Source organism: Elgaria multicarinata, chromosome 9, assembly GCF_023053635.1.
Source record: "Elgaria multicarinata webbii isolate HBS135686 ecotype San Diego chromosome 9, rElgMul1.1.pri, whole genome shotgun sequence".
Classification (NCBI taxonomy): Eukaryota; Metazoa; Chordata; class Lepidosauria; order Squamata; family Anguidae; genus Elgaria; species Elgaria multicarinata.
Genome location: NC_086179.1, coordinates 43,271,260 through 43,291,636, shown reverse-complemented (window position 1 = coordinate 43,291,636; position 20,377 = coordinate 43,271,260). Strand labels below are relative to the sequence as shown.

General features: G+C 41.8%; 2 protein-coding genes across 2 annotated transcripts in view; one reads left to right on the top strand and one right to left on the bottom strand.

Moving 5' to 3' along the window:
- Positions 1–4,753, bottom strand: part of NTN4 (netrin 4) — a 46,848-nt gene extending 42,095 nt beyond the window's left edge. The window contains exon 1 of the mRNA XM_063133769.1: positions 4,228–4,753. Within this exon, the coding sequence (XP_062989839.1) occupies positions 4,228–4,701 (474 nt within the window). The 5' untranslated portion in view covers positions 4,702–4,753. The remainder of the gene's footprint in view (positions 1–4,227) is intronic.
- The window catches only part of ELK3 (ETS transcription factor ELK3), a 409,974-nt gene that overhangs the window by 199,185 nt on the left and 190,412 nt on the right, over positions 1–20,377 (top strand). The gene's annotated exons all lie outside the window — the stretch shown is intronic.

Below are 20,377 nucleotides of genomic sequence, written 5' to 3'. Positions count from 1 at the left end.
AGCTGGATATTCTGTGACAACTGCAGGTTTAACTTGAATGATGCTTTCCAGATAGATAATTATATCGGGGATAGCTCAGATGGTGTGGTCAGTGAGTTAGAGCCAGACATCCTGAAGAGTGAGGTTGAATGGGCCTTAAGAAGCATTGCTAATAACAAGGCAGCAGGAGACGATGGTATCCCAGCTGAACTGTTTAAAATATTGCAAGATGATGCTATCAAGGTGATGCATGCCATATGCCAGCAAATTTGGAAAACACAAGAATGGCCATCAGACTGGAAAAAATCAACTTATATCCCCATACCAAAAAAGGGAAACACTAAAGAATGTTCAAACTATCGGACAGTGGCACTTCTTTCACATGCCAGCAAGGTAATGCTCAAGATCCTGCAAGGTAGACTCCAGAAATTCATGGCGCGAGAATTGCCAGATGTACAAGCTGGGTTTAGAAAAGGCAGAGGACTAGAGACCAAATTGCCAATATCTGCTGGATAATGGAGAAAGCCAGGGAGTTCCAGAAAAACATCTATTTCTGTTTTATTGACTATTCTAAAGCCTTTAACTGTGTGGATCACAACGAACTGTGGCAAGTTCTTGGTGGTATGGGGATACCAAGTCATCTTGTCTGCCTCCTGAGGAATCTGTATAACGAACAAGTAGCAATGGTAAGAACAGACCACGGAACAACGGACTGGTTTAAGATTGGGAAAGGAGTACGGCAGGGTTGTATACTCTCACCTTACCTATTCAACTTGTATGCAGAACACATCATGCGACGTGCTGGGCTTGACGAATCCAAGGCTGGAGTTAAAATCGCAGGAAGAAACATTAACAACCTCAGATATGCAGATGACACCACTTTGATGGCTGAAAGCGAGGAGGCGCTGAGGAGCCTTATGACAAAGGTGAAAGAAGAAAGTGCAAAAGCTGGGTTGCAGTTAAACCTCAAAAAAACCAAGATTATGGCAACCAGCTTGATTGATAACTGGCAAATAGAGGGAGAAAACGTGGAGGCAGTAACAGACTTTGTATTTCTGGGCGCAAAGATTACTGCAGACGCTGACTGCAGCCAGGAAATCAGAAGACGTTTACTTCTTGGGAGGAGAGCAATGACAAATCTTGATAAAATAGTTAAGAGCAAAGACACCACACTGACAACAAAGGTCCGCATAGTTAGAGCAATGGTATTCCCTGTAGTAACCTATGGCTGCGAAAGCTGGACCATAAGGAAAGCTGAGCGAAGGAAGATAGATACTTTTGAACTGGGGTGTTGGAGGAAAATTCTGAGAGTGCCTTGGACTGCAAGAAGATCAAACCAGTCCATACTCCAGGAAATAAAGCCAGACTGCTCACTTGAGGGAATGGTATTAAAGGCAAAACTGAAGTACTTTGGCCACATAATGAGAAGACAGGATACCCTGGAGAAGAGGCTGATGCTAGGGAAAGTGGAAGGCAAAAGGAAGAGGGGCCGACCAAGGGCAAGATGGATGGATGATATTCTGGAGGTGACAGACTTGACCTTGGGGAAGCTGGGGGTGGCGACAGCTGACAGAAAGCTCTGGCGTGGGCTGGTCCATGAAGTCACGAAGAGTCGGAAACGACTGAACGAATAAACAACAAAAATGAATAGGAGTAAGACTTCCATAATTCAAAGCAGCTCATGCTTTGGTGTAGTTTAATCTGTGATACATCTTGCTATTGGCAGTTAGGAGTAATTGCTTGAGTGTAGCAGGCTATAATAAATTAAGTGTAATGTTTGCAAAGCCTGCAGTTCTGCCATCTGGTCACCAGAATGTTTCTGTTATTACTTTGCAAATAAATATTAATAGTGTTAAAATGTAGTGAACTTTAATACGCAATCTGCCTAATCTCCAAACCCATGTATTCAACACTTCTTGAAAAATTGAAATAATGTTGACTTTTTGAGTGTGCATTTTCTTGCAGCAGTTAACTACATGATTCCTGACTTATACCAACTGTACGAGCATAGCAACACCCTTTCACCAGCTCAAAGAGAAAGACTGGGCAGAGCTATGGTCATGAAGAAAAAGGAATGGAAATTAGTCTGAATCCTATGTTCATTCTAGGGTAGGGTGACCATATGAAAAGGAGGACAGGGCTCCTGTATCTTTAACAGTTGCATAGAAAAGGGAATTTCAGCAGGTGTCATTTGTATATATGGGGAATCTGGGGAAATTTCCTCTTCATCACAACAGTTAAAGGTGCAGGAGCTATACTAGAGTGACCAGATTTAAAAAGGGCAGGACTCCTGCAGCTTTAACTGTTGTGATGAAGAGGAAATTTCCCCAGATTCCCCATATATACAAATGACACCTGCTGAAATTCCTTTTTCTATGCAACTGTTAAAGACACAGGAGCCCTGTCCTCCTTTTCATATGGTCACCCTACTCTAGGGTCTGTCTGGCCTGCAATAATAGCATAATGTTAGGCCTGGAAAAGAAGTGGCATAGCTAACTCACTAATATTGTTCAATAAATGCTGTGATAAATAAATAGGTTCAGTTGTGTCTCTGTCCTTGTGACAATTAGCAGACAGGGAGCCTCCCAATTCTTGTCACTCACCACAGATGTCTTTTCAGTGGGAATCTCAATGAGACAGAGGATAGAGTCTATAGTGGCAGAGTTGGGATGATCATGGGGTGGGGTGGGGTGGGGTGGGGTGGGGTGGGGGGAAGAAGCCACTGTGACTTCTTACCTCACCCCCACATGTGCATGACCATTATTTGCATAATTACCCATGATGGAGGGCAGGTTGCCTTGTCCGAATCCAGCATAGTGTGTGGTGGTGGGTGGCTTCTTAACTATCCTACAATCCCTACTACAAGCCATGGGTTGCAGCATGAGTAACAAGCCACCTCTGCTGCACATCATGTCAAGTTCAGACAACTCAGCAACCCATGCAAATGACGGTGGCGCTTCTCTCCCCCCTCCCCCATGATCATCTAAATCTGGCTATTTTGACCACAGCCTGAAGTATTAAGGGTGTGGTGAGAGGGTGCTAAGTAGCAGTTACTGCTGATGGGATAAAACCAAGTTGTCTAACTGTGATATTAGGGCTAGATCAACCCTACTGCTTTATAGCAGTATTGAAGTGCACTGATTGATTGATTGATTACATTTTTATACTGCCCAATAGCCAAATCTGATAACTGTTGGGGCACAATACCGCTTTCATAGTATTATTTCCTGCTTTTTATTCCACATCCATGATGATTTGACACAAGGTATAGATCTGGCCTAAAGATGAAGACTTACATTGCAGACTGAGAATTGTAGATGCTACTGATCAACATTATTCAACAATAAATGTTGTAGAATGTTGATCTGTACAAATCAACATTCTACAACAATAAATGCCTGCACTGGCTTTTGAAATTGATCAACAACAAAAATGGGATGGTGCCACAAAAGGAAAAAAGAAGAAACTCTAGATACCAAGAGAAGATTTGTTTGTGGGCCCAGTACATTTTGGAAATCCTTCCTCAGGAAATTCTTCCAATAGGAATAATTGGAGTGCCCCTTTCATTGGTGGATCATTGTTGACATCTTGCCCCTGAGGAAGGGTTTCCAAAATACATTGGGCCTATAAATAAATGTTTTTTGGCTTTTGAAATTGAACACAACTTTTCAAACTTTACCTTTTTAGCCCTGAGAACTATAAATTGGAGTTTGTTTGCTTGAAATGAGAGTGATATTGTGGGCATGACATGCATAACTTGACAGCTATGCCTCCACTTTCCAGTTTTAGATTGCCTTTCTCTGTTGGAGAAGGCAAAGCAATCTCCTTGTGCATAGATATAAATACAAATAGGTATCACTGGTAAAGAGCTATAATAAAATACATACCTAACTATGCTTTCTTAATCATCTGTACACACAAAGAAAGTGAACAGCATATAGTCCCCAAAGCTTCCCAAACAATGAAGTATTGTACCCTGAGATGTAACATATAAACAAGGCTTTACCAATTAGATTTTCATGAGTTATAAAAACAGGAAAGACACAACAAAATATAGCAAAATAAAGTAATTAAACCATAGACTGTGAGATGTCAGTGTAATGACTTTCATTTTTCATAAAACTAAAAAGATTTCATTTTAAAATGCAGCATTGCACTTATAGTAAAAAAGAAAAAAAGACAGGTGCTTAGATAAATCTAAAATCAACTTTTAGTTGTTTGTAGTTTTTGATGTCTTAATGAACTCACCTCTCCTCCAGTGCAGGGGAAATGACCAGAGTATCTTGAAGTGCAAATTGCCCCTTTCTTGGTTATGTCATCATCCAGCCCAAAGGTTGCTGAGCAGTTAGTGGAAAAATATTTGTAAGGCTTCCATGATTTCCCAAAATCCTGAGATCTTTCCAAGACCATAGCTGCTGGTCTTGGTGACTTGAACAACATGATTAAGTGAGTGAAATAAAACTCAGTTTCCAAGTTTAGTTGGATCTTCTCCTTGTGCACCCCTTGTGCTGATTGCCACCATGTATATGGCAACTTGAAGGAAGAGTCAACCATAGCAGAGGGTGGGTGAGCTTGATGGGAATGCATAGAGTTGCATTTGCTACACTTAGGCCATGTGCATATGAGGTCTACATTCTCGCTGTAGGAACAGTAAAACTCTGTGGAGTTGCCCCCGCAGTTTGTATCTGTCCACAATTTACGTCCATACCCTAGGTTTCCCATTCGAGGATTGCATGCTTTCTCACAGTGGGACCCAGTTCCAACAGTGCTGCTCAATCCTAGGTGGGGGAAAAGTGTAATAATTAAAAACTGAACAGATTATTACCTACAAAATGCACCTAATTCACAGTGAAAATGCTGACTCTCTCATAAAAGAAGCCAGGGTTCAATTCTGGCTTGACCTACACAGAGTGTAAGACCTTTGGCAAGCTATTACACTCACAGCCTTAGGACATTCCTATAAGATGGGAATAATGATACTGACTTCCACAGGGTTGCTTTAAGGATTACTGAAATAATTTATGTGAAACACTATGAACATTTGAAATGTGCTATATTATTATTATTAGTAGTAGTAGTAGTAGTAGTAGTAGTAGTAATATATTTATTTATTTATTACTCACCTCTCCCTCTGGATCGAGGCAGGCAACAACATCAATATCGTGCTGGTATTAAGAATGGTGTGTCTACAAAGCTCTTGAAAGAGGCTGTTCACAATGTAATTGGATTATTTCCTATAGGCTCTTCAGAAGCAGAAGTATTGACAAATTTCACATATGACTACCACGTATAACCATCTTCCTTCACTCCCCAGCTATTACTACCAAAAATATTTAATAAGAGGACCTCAAACCTATCTCAAAAGCACAGGTAGTGTCCAGATCATTTAATACTCCATGCCTTGGGCAGCCATTTTCTTGAGTGGTGACTCATAGATCCCTGATGAATAATGTAATGATCCATGAATATATCTTTGAAACAGATGCATTTCCAATTAAAGAAGGCAGATTTAGTTTTCCAGACCTTATTCTATACCATCAAACCTATTTGTTGACTTGTACGAAATTTTTGTCTTTTCCAGTCCGTTTAGATTTTCCACTTTGGTCAGTTGTGGAATCCTTCTGTTTTACCTTCTTCCCAAATGGATGGCATTAGGCTCTTGGCATATTAGAACAGATAACCCTCCACAAATTTGGCTGTTAGAGAGGTGTGGTTTATATTATCACGTCAATTACAGTTTGATCCATTCTCTCATGCTAAACTGACTTTATGGGGAAATCCAGATTTAAAAATTGGAAAGAGAATATTTTTGTGGAGGACATGGGCAGACAGGATGATTTTCACTTTGGACCAATTAGTGAGTCCGGACGATGAGTTTTTGACATTTCCTGAATTAAATATAATGTATCAACTATGGCCAAATGACAATACTTGCAACTGCAACACTTGATGAAATACAGGTTTGGTCCAGCTGTTTTACAGCCTCAGAGCCCCTATTGTTACTGGAAACACTTATAACAGCTGAACAAGCATATCAACCCACGATCCATGTATATAGTTACTTGTTATCAGTGAATAATGATATCTGGGGTCTAAGACAGGGATAGAATAGAGAATTGGAGCGTCCTATTTTGCCTAATCAATGGATTGTTGTTTTAGCATCTGTACTTGAAGTTTCTATGAATCTTAGGCTATGCCTTTTTCAGCAAACCCCCCCAAAAAACTTGTTTTGTGTGTATTGAACTCCACAACACTTATTTAACAACTACTTTTATCAACTACTTTTTATATTGTCTAACAATACAACTTTACATAGTATTAATTTTGAACTGCAGCAATGTTCTTTTGGAATTGCTTCCCCGCTCCCCCATCCCTGGAACTGCACATTTTGTGAATGGTTGCACATTTTTAAAAAGCCCCATTAGCATCAGTGAACAGGTCCACTATTTCTGGTAGATGTGGTGAATGAGATAAGACCTCTGATATATGTATAGGTCTACCCCTCTGTTGTTTCTCAGTGGGTAGACCTAGTGTCTGAACACATTCTTTCCACTGACAATTTAAACCCTCAATTTGTTGTCTGACTCCTTTCACCCCTGTAATGGCCCTTCAGCTATATACACACACGAACAACTCCCTCTTGCCCTTAATATATCATACTGCTGCTACAATCACAGCCCCATCTACAATTCCTTAAAATACCAACACAACAGGGGGCTGTCTAAATGTTGTCTTTGCCCCCACATTGGCTTTGAATCATCGCTGCGTCGGTTATATGATGCAGCTGCCAAAGAGATGGTGGGGCAAAGAGATGATGATGCACAGTGGAAAAGTTGGGGACTTACCCTGATTTTTCCTGCCAGAGTGAGGTCAGCATGGCTCTTCCACCATCTGTCCTCGCTGTGGTGCCACACTGGGGGGGGGGCATTCTCAGCAGAAGGCGGCCACCCATTGGCCGCCAGAAGCTGGGGGTGGGGTGAGCCCAACAAGCCGAATGGCTGCCAGAAACCCCGTGCTACCTCCTTTCGTCTAAATAACTCGCCGCCACCCTGCAACAGTGATACCGCTGGGTTTGATGGCAGAGCAGCGCTAACTTGGTGCCGTGAAAGTAGGGCCAAGGAGACTGGATAACAACACTGGACTACACTGCAGAGTTGTATTACCCTAATCTAACAACCCCTGCCTCCAAAATATGAGGGAAAATTACAACAGCTGGAATTGTTTAGCTTGGAAAAAAGAAGGTTAAGGGGAGCCATGGTAGCATACAAAATCATGCATGGTGTAGAAAACGTGAATAGGGAGACATTTTCTTCCTTTTACATTAAACTAGCACCCAGGGTCATCCCATGAAGCTGAATGGTGGAAAATTCTTTTAAGTATTATTTATTTATTTTGTTAGTTCGTTCATTCCCATATCACCCAATTTAAACAGCTAAACAGTTACAATAAAATACTGGACCTGATAAAAACAACTGACATAAATACCCCATCATATGCCAACAAAGTATGTTTAGGGTCAGGATATAAATATAATAAAACAGAATACTTTAGGTTGAAGAGTAAAATGGACCCATCCCAGCTCAAATGCATAGAGCACACTTATACCAAGAAAAGTAAATAAATACAACTGTAAAAGTCACATAATAACATTGAGCCCTTTTCAAAGTGCTGTACAAACATTAACTAATCTGCACAGCTCTCCTGAGAAGTAAGGAAATAAGTTATTATCATGTGTCTTATCAGCTAGACCTGCCATGGATTGGCCTAATTTATATGCTGGCTGCTAAGATTCTTCAGTGTTATTATGCAATGTAGTCAGGTTACCTGCTAAATAAACAGGTGAATGTTTATTGCAGCAGCTTTCTCCATATTGTTTTATAGTGTTCTTTAATTAAAACAAAAAACTGAAGTAGGAACTAAACCTGCCTCTTATAACTCAAGTAAAAAAACATGCATATTTTGTGAGTCTGAACAGGTACAGCATACAGTGTGCATTCTTGGGCACAATTTAACTTTTTGAGAATCTTGGCTTTAGTTTTGAAAACCAAACACCTAACCCTTTGCAAAGAAAAGTTTGCAAATGTGACAGATCAGTCTCAACATCCCTTCCCCAACCCACGCATGATACTGAAATTTCCAAAGGGATACTGAATCAGATGTTTGTTGTATCAGGCAAATGTAATATTTTTTTCAATTCCATACATATTCCCATTTACTTCATGTCCTGTTAGGATCTTCTATTTAGCTTCCTTAGTGGTGGTGGGTTTCACTGCCATGGAGTCAAAGAGAAGCTTGCATGTGGGAATTGATTTAGCTTAAGATAATGCAGTATATACGACATTGCTGTGAAATCTGGTTTTAAGTGTGGTACAAGGAAGAAAAATTGAGTGAAACATACAGGCAACTCCATTTTGTACTTTGTGACATTTTTCTGGCATTGTATATTATCTGTCACTAGAACATTGCAAAAAGCCAGCTTAGAAAGTAAGTATTTTACACTGCCAACCACAGGATCATAAAAGGCATTTTCTGTTCTCAGAGAGGTGCCCTTCTTCGTGCTCACTCTCTAGCTCTCTTTTTCCCTCTCGTTTGATATTTATGGTTAACTGAACACTACCTCCCAGCCTATATACTATACATACCACTGAACAGAAATCTGTAGTATTGGACAAGAGCACACAAGGTACAGCATGACTCACCTGTAAAACATTCAGGGCTAAATCATATGCTTCCTGTTAAAGTATTTTTCAGCCAAAACTTACTTGCCTTTGCAATATTTCATTCACTATTTTACAAATACGGCATCCATATTAAAAGCTAATAGTAAGATTTTTTTTTAAAAAAAAAAAAGTTTAAACACTGGAAATAGTTAAAGGATATACTGTAAATATTGTATTACTTCGTTTATGGTTAGGTATGTGCATCTAATAATCTGCAAAGCTTTTTAAAAATTTCTGTGAAACAGGCTTCTTTTCCCATCATTAACTACTGTGAATGTTACACTAAACAATAATACACTGATAATCCCTATCCTCTCCCCAGTACTGAGGTTGCAACTCCTTCTCTGCATTGAGTGTAGCTAAAATTGAATTACTTAGTGATTAATAGAAGTTAGCTAAAATATTTTAACAGGTGGAAAAAGAAGGCCCAGTTCTATCTGCTGTACACCAGGCCAGGAATCTAGAAGCTACTAAGCATCCATTTCTGGCATAAGGGTATGAATGAATGTTAACTTTTTGCTTTGTATTTCATCTTCTCCTTGCTTTAGGCCCATTCACATTAGGGAAGGCATTTTTTTGATCTGAATGACAATGGTGCAGACACCATGGGATGGCAGTTGTAAGAATCATTCCAGGTATACATCACATTGTAGATCTTAAATGTGTGTGTGTGTGTGTGTGTGTGTGTGTGTGTGTGCATAAACAATACTAGCAGTATGAAAGAATGGAGTTCAGAGTGTTCCCAGAGCAAGATGTGAATAAATGAAATATATGTAGAATAAATAAATAAAAACTTCTATCTGTGCTGGGGCATAATTGTTTTCTGCAAGGTGTTATCTGGTCCTCCTGTCTAGCTCTCATAGGTAGGAAAACATTCAAAGCAATGTGGCTGCAGGAAGGTTGCTTTCTCAAATTTTAAAGCCACAATTTACAGTTTCTATGTACAAATTGTCAGCATGTGACTTCCATGATTTGATATAGGTGAAAAGGACATAAATTCGTCATAGATGCAGTGAATTCAGGACTATTCTTGCAAGGAATCCAAAGCAACTTACTTGGTCCTCCTTCTCTCCATGTTATTTTCACAGCAACCCTGTGAGGTAAGTTAGGCTGAGTCAGTGACTGGCCCAAAATCATCCATTGAGCTTGAGCTTCACAATCCTACTGAAATCAGTGGGATAAGTTAGGCATGGCTAACTTACATCCGATAGATTTCAATGAGACTGAAGAATGACTAACTATTGCTCCAACCCAATATATTAAGTTATTTAAAAATAATAAATAAATAAAACTCCTCCCAGTAATTTAGATACTACCAAAGAAAATGTCAAATAGTTTTTCATAGATAACCAGTTATTACTTATTATTTCTTATACTGATTTTTCTCCACTCCTATTTTGAAGTCTGTCTTTGTGTCTCCGTTGCACTGCACTTGACTTTTTAACACTTTCTTCTGAAGTCATTGAAGGGCCATCAACTGTTTGGAAAGCGAATGTTGTTATCTCATTTCCCTCGGAGGCATTTAAAACGGGAGGGAGGGAGGGGGAGAGAGAGAAGCTCTCCTGATCTGAGTTTAGAATCCTTTTGCAGGTAACAAGAGACGCTTCGACAGGCATCCAAAAGCCTGCAGCTCTGTTCCAACAGGTAATTGTGTTTTTAACCTGTTGGATGTTTTTTTGTGGTTTTAATTTTTGTGAACCGCCCAGAGAGCTTCGGCTATTGGGCGGTATAAAAATGTAATAAATAAATAAATAAATAAATAAATAAATAAATAAAATTCAAGGCGAGAAGTGGGATGCTGGGGGGAGGGGGGATACTCTAGGGTTTACCTGCAGGTTAACTTTGGTCGCCGTGAGCGGTTCCTCAAAGCAAATCCAATTCGACTAATAACAGACCTGCAAATAAGGGAGCCCAAAGAAACAGGATGCGAGGAAAACACGCGCACACACACACACACACACACACGGACGGACGGACGGACGACGACGACACAGCCCAACTCTGAGGCACCAACCTGCAACCACGGCAGAGCAGCCCAGCAATACAAGGTGCCAGAAGGGACTCCCCATGGTGGCGCTCCTGGGCAAAGGGCATGGAGTCCAGGGCCGACGGCTGCCCGCTGGATCTTGCACCTACTGGCCGCTAAGGGCAGCGGCGAGGCTGCATCGCCACACGCCCCCGCGGTGCTCCAGGCGGAGGACCCTCCGAGCCAAGGCGAGCCTCGAGCCCTGCCGCGGGCATCTCCCCCACGCCTGGTCGTTGCCGCCGAGAACCGGCCCGGCTGCTGAGTCGGTTTCAGCGCCCTCCTCCACGACACCCGGGAGCCCTGGCCAGGTGCATGGAGAAGAGGCGCCGCCGACGCTACTCTCCCGCCGCTCCCGGCTTGTCTTCTTGTGCCTGATGACAGCCCTGAGAGGGGAGTGGCGGCGGCGGCGGCTCGTAGTACTGCAGTGGCAGCGCCTCAGTAGCAGCGCCTCAGTAGCAGCAGCAGCAGCAGCAGAAGGCAAGGCCGGGCTGCTCCCCACCCCCCTCCACCCCCTGAGGGAGAGGCGGCGATGTGGGGAATACAGGCCGCCTTTCAGGTCTCCCCTCACGGCCCCCCTCGCTCTCCGGCAGCCACAGCCACCTTCGGAGCCCTCAGCTTCTGCCCTCTAGGACGACGGGGCGGCGGAGGGAGGGGAGGATGGCCCCAGCCGGAGGAACAAGCGCCGCCGCCGCCGCCGCCGCGCCCTATCTCACAGCATTCCTCAGATCCACTGACTTTTTCCCGCTGTCACATCGCGGCACGCCAAGGTGCTTCAGATTGACAGACAGCCCCAGCGCTGGGAAGATGGATTCTCGCCTCTCTTCCCTTTGTCCCCCTTACCCGGCCATCTCCCGTCCCACATTGGCTTCTCCCCCAGCCTTACTATTCCCTTCCCGCCACAGCTTGCTCCTGGGGTGACTGACCGCTCTTTTTGCCCCCAGCCCACTCAAGTGTTGTGTCACTGCCGCCATCTTCCTTGCAGGCAGTTTTGCCCTAACCATCCCACAAGAAGAAGAAGGAGAAGGAGGAGGAGGAGGGAAGGTCTTTTACCTGAGAGTTGCTCTCCCCTCTCCCTTTCCAGCTCTCTCCCAGATCCTATCCCTAATCCACTTCCCATAGATACTGATAATCCTATCTATATCTCAGTGATGGCTCTCCCTCCACAAGCCTAAATTTAATGCTAACCATTTCCTCCAGTCTGCCTCACTCCGAAATCAACATCAGAGGCTCTGCTTGTGTCTTAACCTGTCAAAGGAACTAGGGTGGTGGACACAAAGCATAAACCTCAGTAGTGGCCCTCACTTGATCTCCACCAAGCCCCATCATTACCTGTTTATCTGAGTGTACAACTGAGTTAGGACTTTATTGGCTGCTGTTGTATATATCTATATCTATATGGTGCTATCTGGTTTTAATTATTAATTTTGATTTTATCATTTTTTATTATTGTTTTAATGTGTTTTGTGGTTTAAATTTTTTTTGTAAGTCACTTTGCACAGCTTTGCCCTAAAAGTCAGCTTATAAATCTTTTAAATACATAAATTAATCTGTTGCTCCCTCTTCAACCATACTTTGTTTTCTTTACCTGTCAGTTCATCCCAAGTGTTGTTACAAAATAATCTCACAGTCACTCATAATCTGTAAATTACTAAAGCATATATGTTTTTAGCCAATTTACCCCCTTAGTTTAAGTATCAGTAGAAGATGTTAAATTACCCCCATAACTGCTGTCTGTACATGAAAAGCTGTTGTATGCAACAGCTCACTATGCAGATTGCGGAATTCTCTCTACCTGGCTTCCAACTTTAGTTGTTGTATGCTATGGACCACCATAGGGAATAAAGTGATTACCATGTTGAGTCTCCTTAGTATAGCTCACAGTTTTCTAAAAATGAACTGGGAGGCTGTGAATGGATGAGGCTGTGGTGTGGGTGGAATGGGTCTGAAGCACCTTCCAAGAGTGGAGGTCTGCTTATGGAATGTGCCTCCACCCAGTTTTCAGAATCCCACCCTGCACCACAGCATACCCTACTCACCATGCCCCACTGTCCATCTGTATAGCACCTGGGTTTGCTGAAGGAGCTGCTGTGGGGAGGAGAGGGTGGGGAAGTCTGCTTCCATCAGCCCAGTGGCACACACTAAATCTTGATCCAACACACCAAACCCATCTTTACAAAGTGAAATCACATAATAGCAAAGGAGCTCCTTTTCAAGCTTATTAAGGCTTTGCATTAGTAATTTATGCCATGGTAAGTACCTGATCTTTAGGAAATGAACTGCACTGAAAGCCAAATGTTAGTTTCTTCCTGAAATAGCTACTTCTCAAATATTATGTTACAATACAGTGCTAAAATAAAACACCACACATATGAAGTTGGGTATATTTCTGGCATTTATAAGCATGGAAGTCAAATTTCATCTACTTTTGTTGCACACTGTGGAATCTGCATTTGTGCTTCCAATGTTTTCTTTTGCATTTGTTTGCATCTAGTGTTACTGGCTGACTGAATGCCAACTAAAATGTAGCTATGAGTGACTGCCATTCAACTTGATATTATGTTGAAATAGTTATTAGGAGCACTAGCTTGCTAAATTCATATGACAGAGCCAGGTTTCTTTGGAATATGGAAAGCACTCAGCAATACATGACTGGAATTGTCAAAAACAGTAGCCAGCAAGGAGGAGATTAGATATGTAGTTTTGTAGCAGAAAGTTCCTGTCTAGACACAGGCACAAACTGTAGTTGCCTGGATGTTTAGACAAAATGGTGATAGGGAAGTTTTCCTCCCTCTTATTGTGAAAGTTTACACCGAAAATTAGACATGCAGTAAATATATCACCAGCTGGTCCATGAAGTCACGAAGAGTCGGAAGCGACTGACTGAATAAACAACAACAACAACTCCTTTTCAAGTTAGAGAAATGAAGAAAATCTAAAATGTTTCCACAAATGCTAAATGATTATAATCATATGGATATTAATGTTATGAGAGGGAGCTATAGGTGCAGGGCTGTGGTAATTGTTTATAATCACAGTGATTATGTTTTGGAAACTATTTTAATACAATGACAAAAGGCAGAGATTTACAGAGGGGAAGCCATGTCAGTCTGTTGCAGCAAAAACAGCAAAGAGAATTGTCTCACCCCAAAGATTTACAAATTTCAATGAAAGGAGGACTAAAATGATACAAAGGGCAAGGATATAGGTATAAAATCATACAGTTAAAGCTGCTTAAGTTTGGCGGGCTTGAAAAAAAAACTGTTTTCAGAAAATATCTATACCTCTCCCCTCATAATGGTGTATATGTAGAGAAGAGAATTGGTAGGTTGGAGGTAAGCTTATCCCATGCCCCTTGCTTTTCCCTGCATATGTCCCCCAGAGCCCACCCACCTCCCATTCTGTAACCAGAATTATTTTCAATTTCAGAGCACAGTTTGACGAAATTGTTTAAAAATGGCCACGAGAGCAGAGACATTTGCAGGGGAGGTCAAACACGTGGGGGAGGGCTGAACCTGCCCACTGGTTCTCTACTGCAAATATTGTTGACCCCTGAATCACCATTATGAGGGAAATAAAGACCTGTAAATCCACGTTCTCCTTGTAACATGTAGTCCTGACCTGATCGACCAAAGTAAGTGAGGCCTTTGATTTAACTCATCTATTTTGTATTCTGTTTGTTTGTAATACTAGTGAACACTGAGATATTGGGATGACTTTTAATACACACATTCAGGACATATTCTACTTGTTTTAAAATTTCAAATACTAGCTCAGCCCCCACCCATTTTCATAGGAACCAAAAGAGGTGCAAAACATGCCAACAAAGAAATATTTGATTTAAAGACAGGTATCAGAATGAAAAGTCACGTGCATGCTCAATTGCTCAGGATACTATTCATCATTTCAAGTTTAATCCACACTCTAACTTCTGTTTCTGTTTTCCAGCATTTATCTATTATAAAAGAGGATGTCTGTCTGTCTGTGCCATAGCACCAAGGCTGTCAAGCTTAGATACTTGAAACTTGACATGCATACTAAGGGGACTTTAGGAATGTGTACCTCAGGATTATTTGTTTGTTTGTTTTTTATTTTTTTTTAATTAATTTTAATTAATGTTAATGTGTCTGTGCGTTTGAACCCTGCAGTACCAATTCAGGCACTAGGCAAAAGACATAATATGTGTTTCTTTATTATTATTTTTAATCCACCCAGTAACCAACGGTTGCTTCCACGGGGTGGTGTTCCATGTAGGAGGCATACACTTGAAAACAGCCCCACATGGTTGTGTCTACTGCCTAATACCTGAATTGGTACTGCAGGCTTCAAACGCACAGACACATTAACATTAATTAAAATTAACGTGATGGTTTTTTTTTTTAAAAAAAGAAATAACCCTGCCAAATTACCCTTCACTAACTACACTTCTTGAGCATGTGTAGCTTCTCCTTGCACTACTGTGGGGGGTGGGAGTACATGCTCTTCTGTAACTCCTTGGAAAAAGAGGTTTTCATGCCTCTTGACCGTTGGTCGGGCAGGCAGGGATGTTTTCACTTTACGCGACAGCTGCAGGTGTTTGAGCCTGGGAGCATGACATGCTCAATGTTGTTGTGCTGATAGCAGTGGTGTGGGTTCGAAAACATCTTTGTTCCCTGCTAGGGATGTTGCAGGTGTCCAATAAGGAGGTGGACTCTTTCAGACTCTCCCCTGCTCAGCCTGCTGGACTGGGGTCCACAAAGTCTGTTCGCTGCCCACCCTCACTTGCCATGGTGAGAGAGCCACTGGATGGCTCAGCAAGCACCCAGGGAGCATTGTGCAGCCGCCGAGCCCCTTAACAAGCCAACAATATACGTAAAAATGGTGGCTTGTTATTCTGCGTAAAAGGTCTTTCACAGAAATGGTGGCAGTATAGCCACCATTTACACAAGATTATTCACGCCTCTAATGACAGTGCTAATGGCAGCTATCTGGCAATACTCAGTTAACCACAGGGTTAACTATGGGGGCCTGACAAAATTAGGGCTGTTAACCCTTTTGCAGTGTGTGATTAGTGACAGTAGTTAAACCATGGTTATGTAGCCATCATGAAGCCCTATACACAAAATGCTTAACTATCAGGGCTTAGCATGTTGTCTGAAAAGGCCCACTGTTTTAGATGATGATGATGATGATGATGATGATGATGATGATGATGATGATTTCATTTCTATACTGCATCATAGTTAAAGCTCTCTGGCAGTTTACCACAATTCACACGGTGGGGTATTTTTTCTGATTTCCAACCTACATTTATTAATGATCAGCTTATATGTATTTGTGTTCAGGATATCCTTTCTCCTCAATAAAACTCCTTCTTCTATTGTCTTAGCTTCCCTCATATTTCATTGGGTACAATGAAATAAAATCCTCTTTGTTCCCATGTAAGATTTGTTCTCCATTCTAGCAATTATTCCAAGCTGCTCTGTACAAGGTGAAAATGAAAAGCATGGCCCTTCAAATTCAGCATATTGATAATGCATAGGAAAGACTACAACTATTTCACTTTATTAGTTTATTTTTATATAATTCAAGGCAGGATCTACACTACTGCTTTAAAACAGTTTATAACAGTAGTGACAACTGTTGGGGCGCAGGACACACTCCATAGACATTTTTAAAAATGTTTTCAAAGTGTTATATCCTGCTTGGTGTAGATCTGGACCAATTAGGGTGAATAAATAACCATATGGGAACTTGCAGAGTGACTTTCTGCAATTAACTCTTAGTGAGGATCCAGTAGAACCTGGCCTTCTGAAAGGATTCAGCATACATTTGGATGAAAATAGACATCTGAAATTGTCATCATTATTATTATTTTTACTTAGGATCACTCACTGTGATCGCTTATATATGTTGCTTTCTCCAAGTGTTTAGTTTAATTTGCTGGCTTGAGTGGAAATATTTGCTCAGCAATATACCTGCTCTTTGACTGTGCCAAACTGTGATCAGGATTCTTTGGGTTACTCTGGAGTAGGGATTGGCAGTGCTGGCTCCAGACTTTTTGAGGACCCTCAGGCAAGGCAAGCTCTCTCAGTGAGTCTGCCTTCTCAACACCATGCCACTAGATGCTATTGCTGCTGCTCCTATTCCTCATTTCTACCATCACATGCTTGCTTGGTAGGCAGAGAGCCATTGAGCAGTTAGGCAGTAGCATCTGCTCCTCCTTCTCACCACCCAAATTGGGCCATAGGAAAAGGCAGGTGAACGAAGCAGGTTGCAATGGTGAAAAGAAGCAAGTCCAGCAGGGGGCTCTCATCAGTGGGCCCTGCTGGGATGTGTGTCCTCAGCCGGTGCCCCACCATGCCTTCCCTTGACGCTGGCCCTAGGGATTGGGATATGGAATGGATGGTCACACAGCAGAGAGGAAAATTGGACAGGCTGGGCTTTTGGTGTCCTCTATGCTTATGGTTCTATTAAACCAGACATATAATTGCATCCCAAGTGGCATTCCACAGATATTTAGCACCTTTTTGTTGTGCGAGAGCACATTTGCCTTTGAAACAGGGAGCAAAATCTGTGTTCCTCTGGAGGAATGTCAAGCATCCTTCGAGACAATTACTTTTTCCTTCAGTTCAGTTGACTGGATATTATAATCGGGGACTTTAGTTTTGAAGTCCCTACACGCATGATCCAGCAAACATGCCACGGTGTGCTTCTGAAGGTCTTTCACATCTCTGAATGACCAACACAGAAAAGCTGAGCTGGGCAACTCACTGAGAATACAACAGTGGAAGAGAAGGACTGCTTCTTCACTGCCATCACCATCACGGAGTAGGTATGATAGTGTGCACTTACATATGCTCTTATGAGAGTGGTCTTATCCATGATTGCTGCCTGTGCCACAGTGACTCCTGCAGTGAAGCGTGCTGTTGTGTCTGTTTCCGATAGGCTGCATTTGTATGTGTAATGGAGTAGGGTGACATCATGTTGTTTCCCCCACCACCACCACTACGTGTGAATGCGCTCCCTTTATGCCAAGCTGATTTATGAGCATCGTTGGTATGCCACTCCGTGTTTAGTGGGAATAGCAGTGTTGCCATGGATGCTGGGGATATAGCTGATGGGTTGCTTTATTCTGTGGTGGTGATGGGGTCGTGCTATTGCTTTCACCTCAGCTTTTGAGTTCAGGTTGTATAGGATCCTGACTATAAGTTATGCTGGTGTTATACTGATGTAAGTTTTCCATAAAGCTTGCTGGAAACATTGGATTGCCTGGCTCCTCTGCCAATGAAATCTATGGTGCTTAAAAGTGCTTAAGAGAGAATTTTGCCTTAATTCTGGAAACAACTGTGCCTGGGATAGTTCATTTACTTTTCCATTAAGTTTATTTGAACTATAAGCATATTTTTTGTAAAAAAAAAAAAGAATTTGAAAAATGTGAACAATAAGGTTTATTTTTTAACCACAAGCCTGATCAAAGATCACTTTTTAATATATTGCCATCAGTATAAGTATGCAACATTCTTGTTATATTTTAACAGGGTATCTTTGCATGGGGTTCAATTATTCAGATTCTTTTACCTACTTGCAGTAGTGTCATGTGTTTTAGCTGGTTTCAGCCAAGGTCTTCATGATTTTCCTTTCAGGGAATTCAATCCCACATTAGGTGTTAAATGGAAACATTTATACAGTGGAAACATTGCTATTTAATGCTCGAATATAGAAAAATACTCTGGTATCCTGACCTTCAATACCTTCTTGGTATTCATTGTAATGGGACAGATGTTCAACTCCAAGAAGGATGGCTAGAATCTGACAATAAGGTAATATCACATAACTTGAGACTTTTAAGCTTGTATTGTTTTGGAATTGACGTAACTAACCTGTGTGGCAGAAACAGTAAGTTCAGGCACACAACCAAAGTATTGAGGTAACCTAGTTAACTATATCATCCTGCCAGGTGGTAAAGAGGATTTTACCACACACTCAAGGGGCTGTCTTCATGGCACCAGGTTGGCACCGCTCTGCTGCCATACCCCACAGTTTGGCTGGTGCAGGGTGGCAGCAAGTTATCCAGACGGAGGGAGGCAGCGCAGGCTTTCTGGTAGCCATTAGGCTCAATGGGCCTGTCCCCTCACCTTCCTGTGGCTTCTGGAAACCAATGGCAGGTCACCTTTTGCCCAGGAATGCCCTCCGGAGCAGCACCTGAGCGAGGACAGACAAGGAAGAGCCGCATCGACCTCACTTGGGTAGGAAAAGTTGGGGTAAATTCCTGACTTTTCTGTTCTGTGTCTTCAGCTCTTTGTCCCAGGTGGCTCCGAATTGGCGGCCGGGTCATATAACCAACGTAGCATGGATTCAGAGCCACCCTGGGGCAAAGACAATGTATAGACAGCCCCCATATTTTCTATTCCATATTTTCCATACTGATTTACCTCACATTTAAGGGCCCATGGACGGATGGTGCTCTTCTCAATTGTCAAGCCATTTGTATTAATCCTGCTCTGTGCATGCTTTTTATCCTTTTATAAAGAACTGCAAAATGTCGAAGAACCATACAATAAACAATGAGCACACCACACTTGTCATAGTTGTGGAAAGTTTGGGTCTGTGGCTTTTCACGTGTGAGTTGACTGTGGAAAAATGTAAAGCTAAAAGAAGTGACTAAAGATTTCCTTATTAGTTATCTTTGGAAACTCACAAGAGAATGAGCAAAATCAAAGTGCTTGTGCTTCGAGATGGATTTAACAATTACTTTTTCAAGCCAAGGATGTTTCATGCTGGACTACTGTTTTAGGCTTAAAATAACTGGAAGTCAACTGACAGTACTTTGTAACAATGCTAATAATGACCAAAAAGATTGGGATAATGAGAAGAAGGGGAAGACACAGATGATGATGAAGAAGAATGCCTCTTTGATGTGGGGAGAATAATATATATTAATATTGGTCAGTAATCCATATAGAACTGGGTCATATGAACAAGTTCAAGTCATGCCTGGCTCCATAACTACTGTACTTAAAAGTACAGAAGCCAGTTTGAACATAATGACAGCCCATGGGTTAAGCACGTGGGAGAGAGCTGGAACACTGCCTGTAGTATGCCAGCTACTTTAGCTTTTTATCAACAACCTAAAATCAGCCCATTTGCAGGTTGTTGAGAATGATGTGCAAACCCTGACTGCTGAGTGGTTTAGCGGCTAAAAAACAAGCAGTGAACAACAACAAACCATGGGTTGTTTAAACCATGGGTTGCCGTTACGTGTGAACCAGAGCAGTGTCTGTTACTTTTAGAACCCTTTCAAATGATCCAAGGCTATGTAAATTCCACCACACAGAGTGGGGAAAAATCAGTCAGCTGACTCTGCTTCACCAAAATGTCTCTAAAATAATGTTACGTGATTGCTAACACTTCTTGAGCACAGTGATATCTCTGTGAAGCAAAAGTAACTGGCTAAGTAATAAGTAAAAGACAAACACAGTATAAATGGAAGGGAAGAGTCTTCCTTAAAACTTCAGGAATTGTTCATGATTGTCCATTAGTGAGAGAAGGTGACATCTAGTGTCAGTTAGGAGAGTGAACAGGCCAAAATTCAGACAACAATTTGAAAACTAAAATACCATGAGCAGCAACTAATTCATAAATTACATTGCACTCATGTAAGCAACCTGTACCA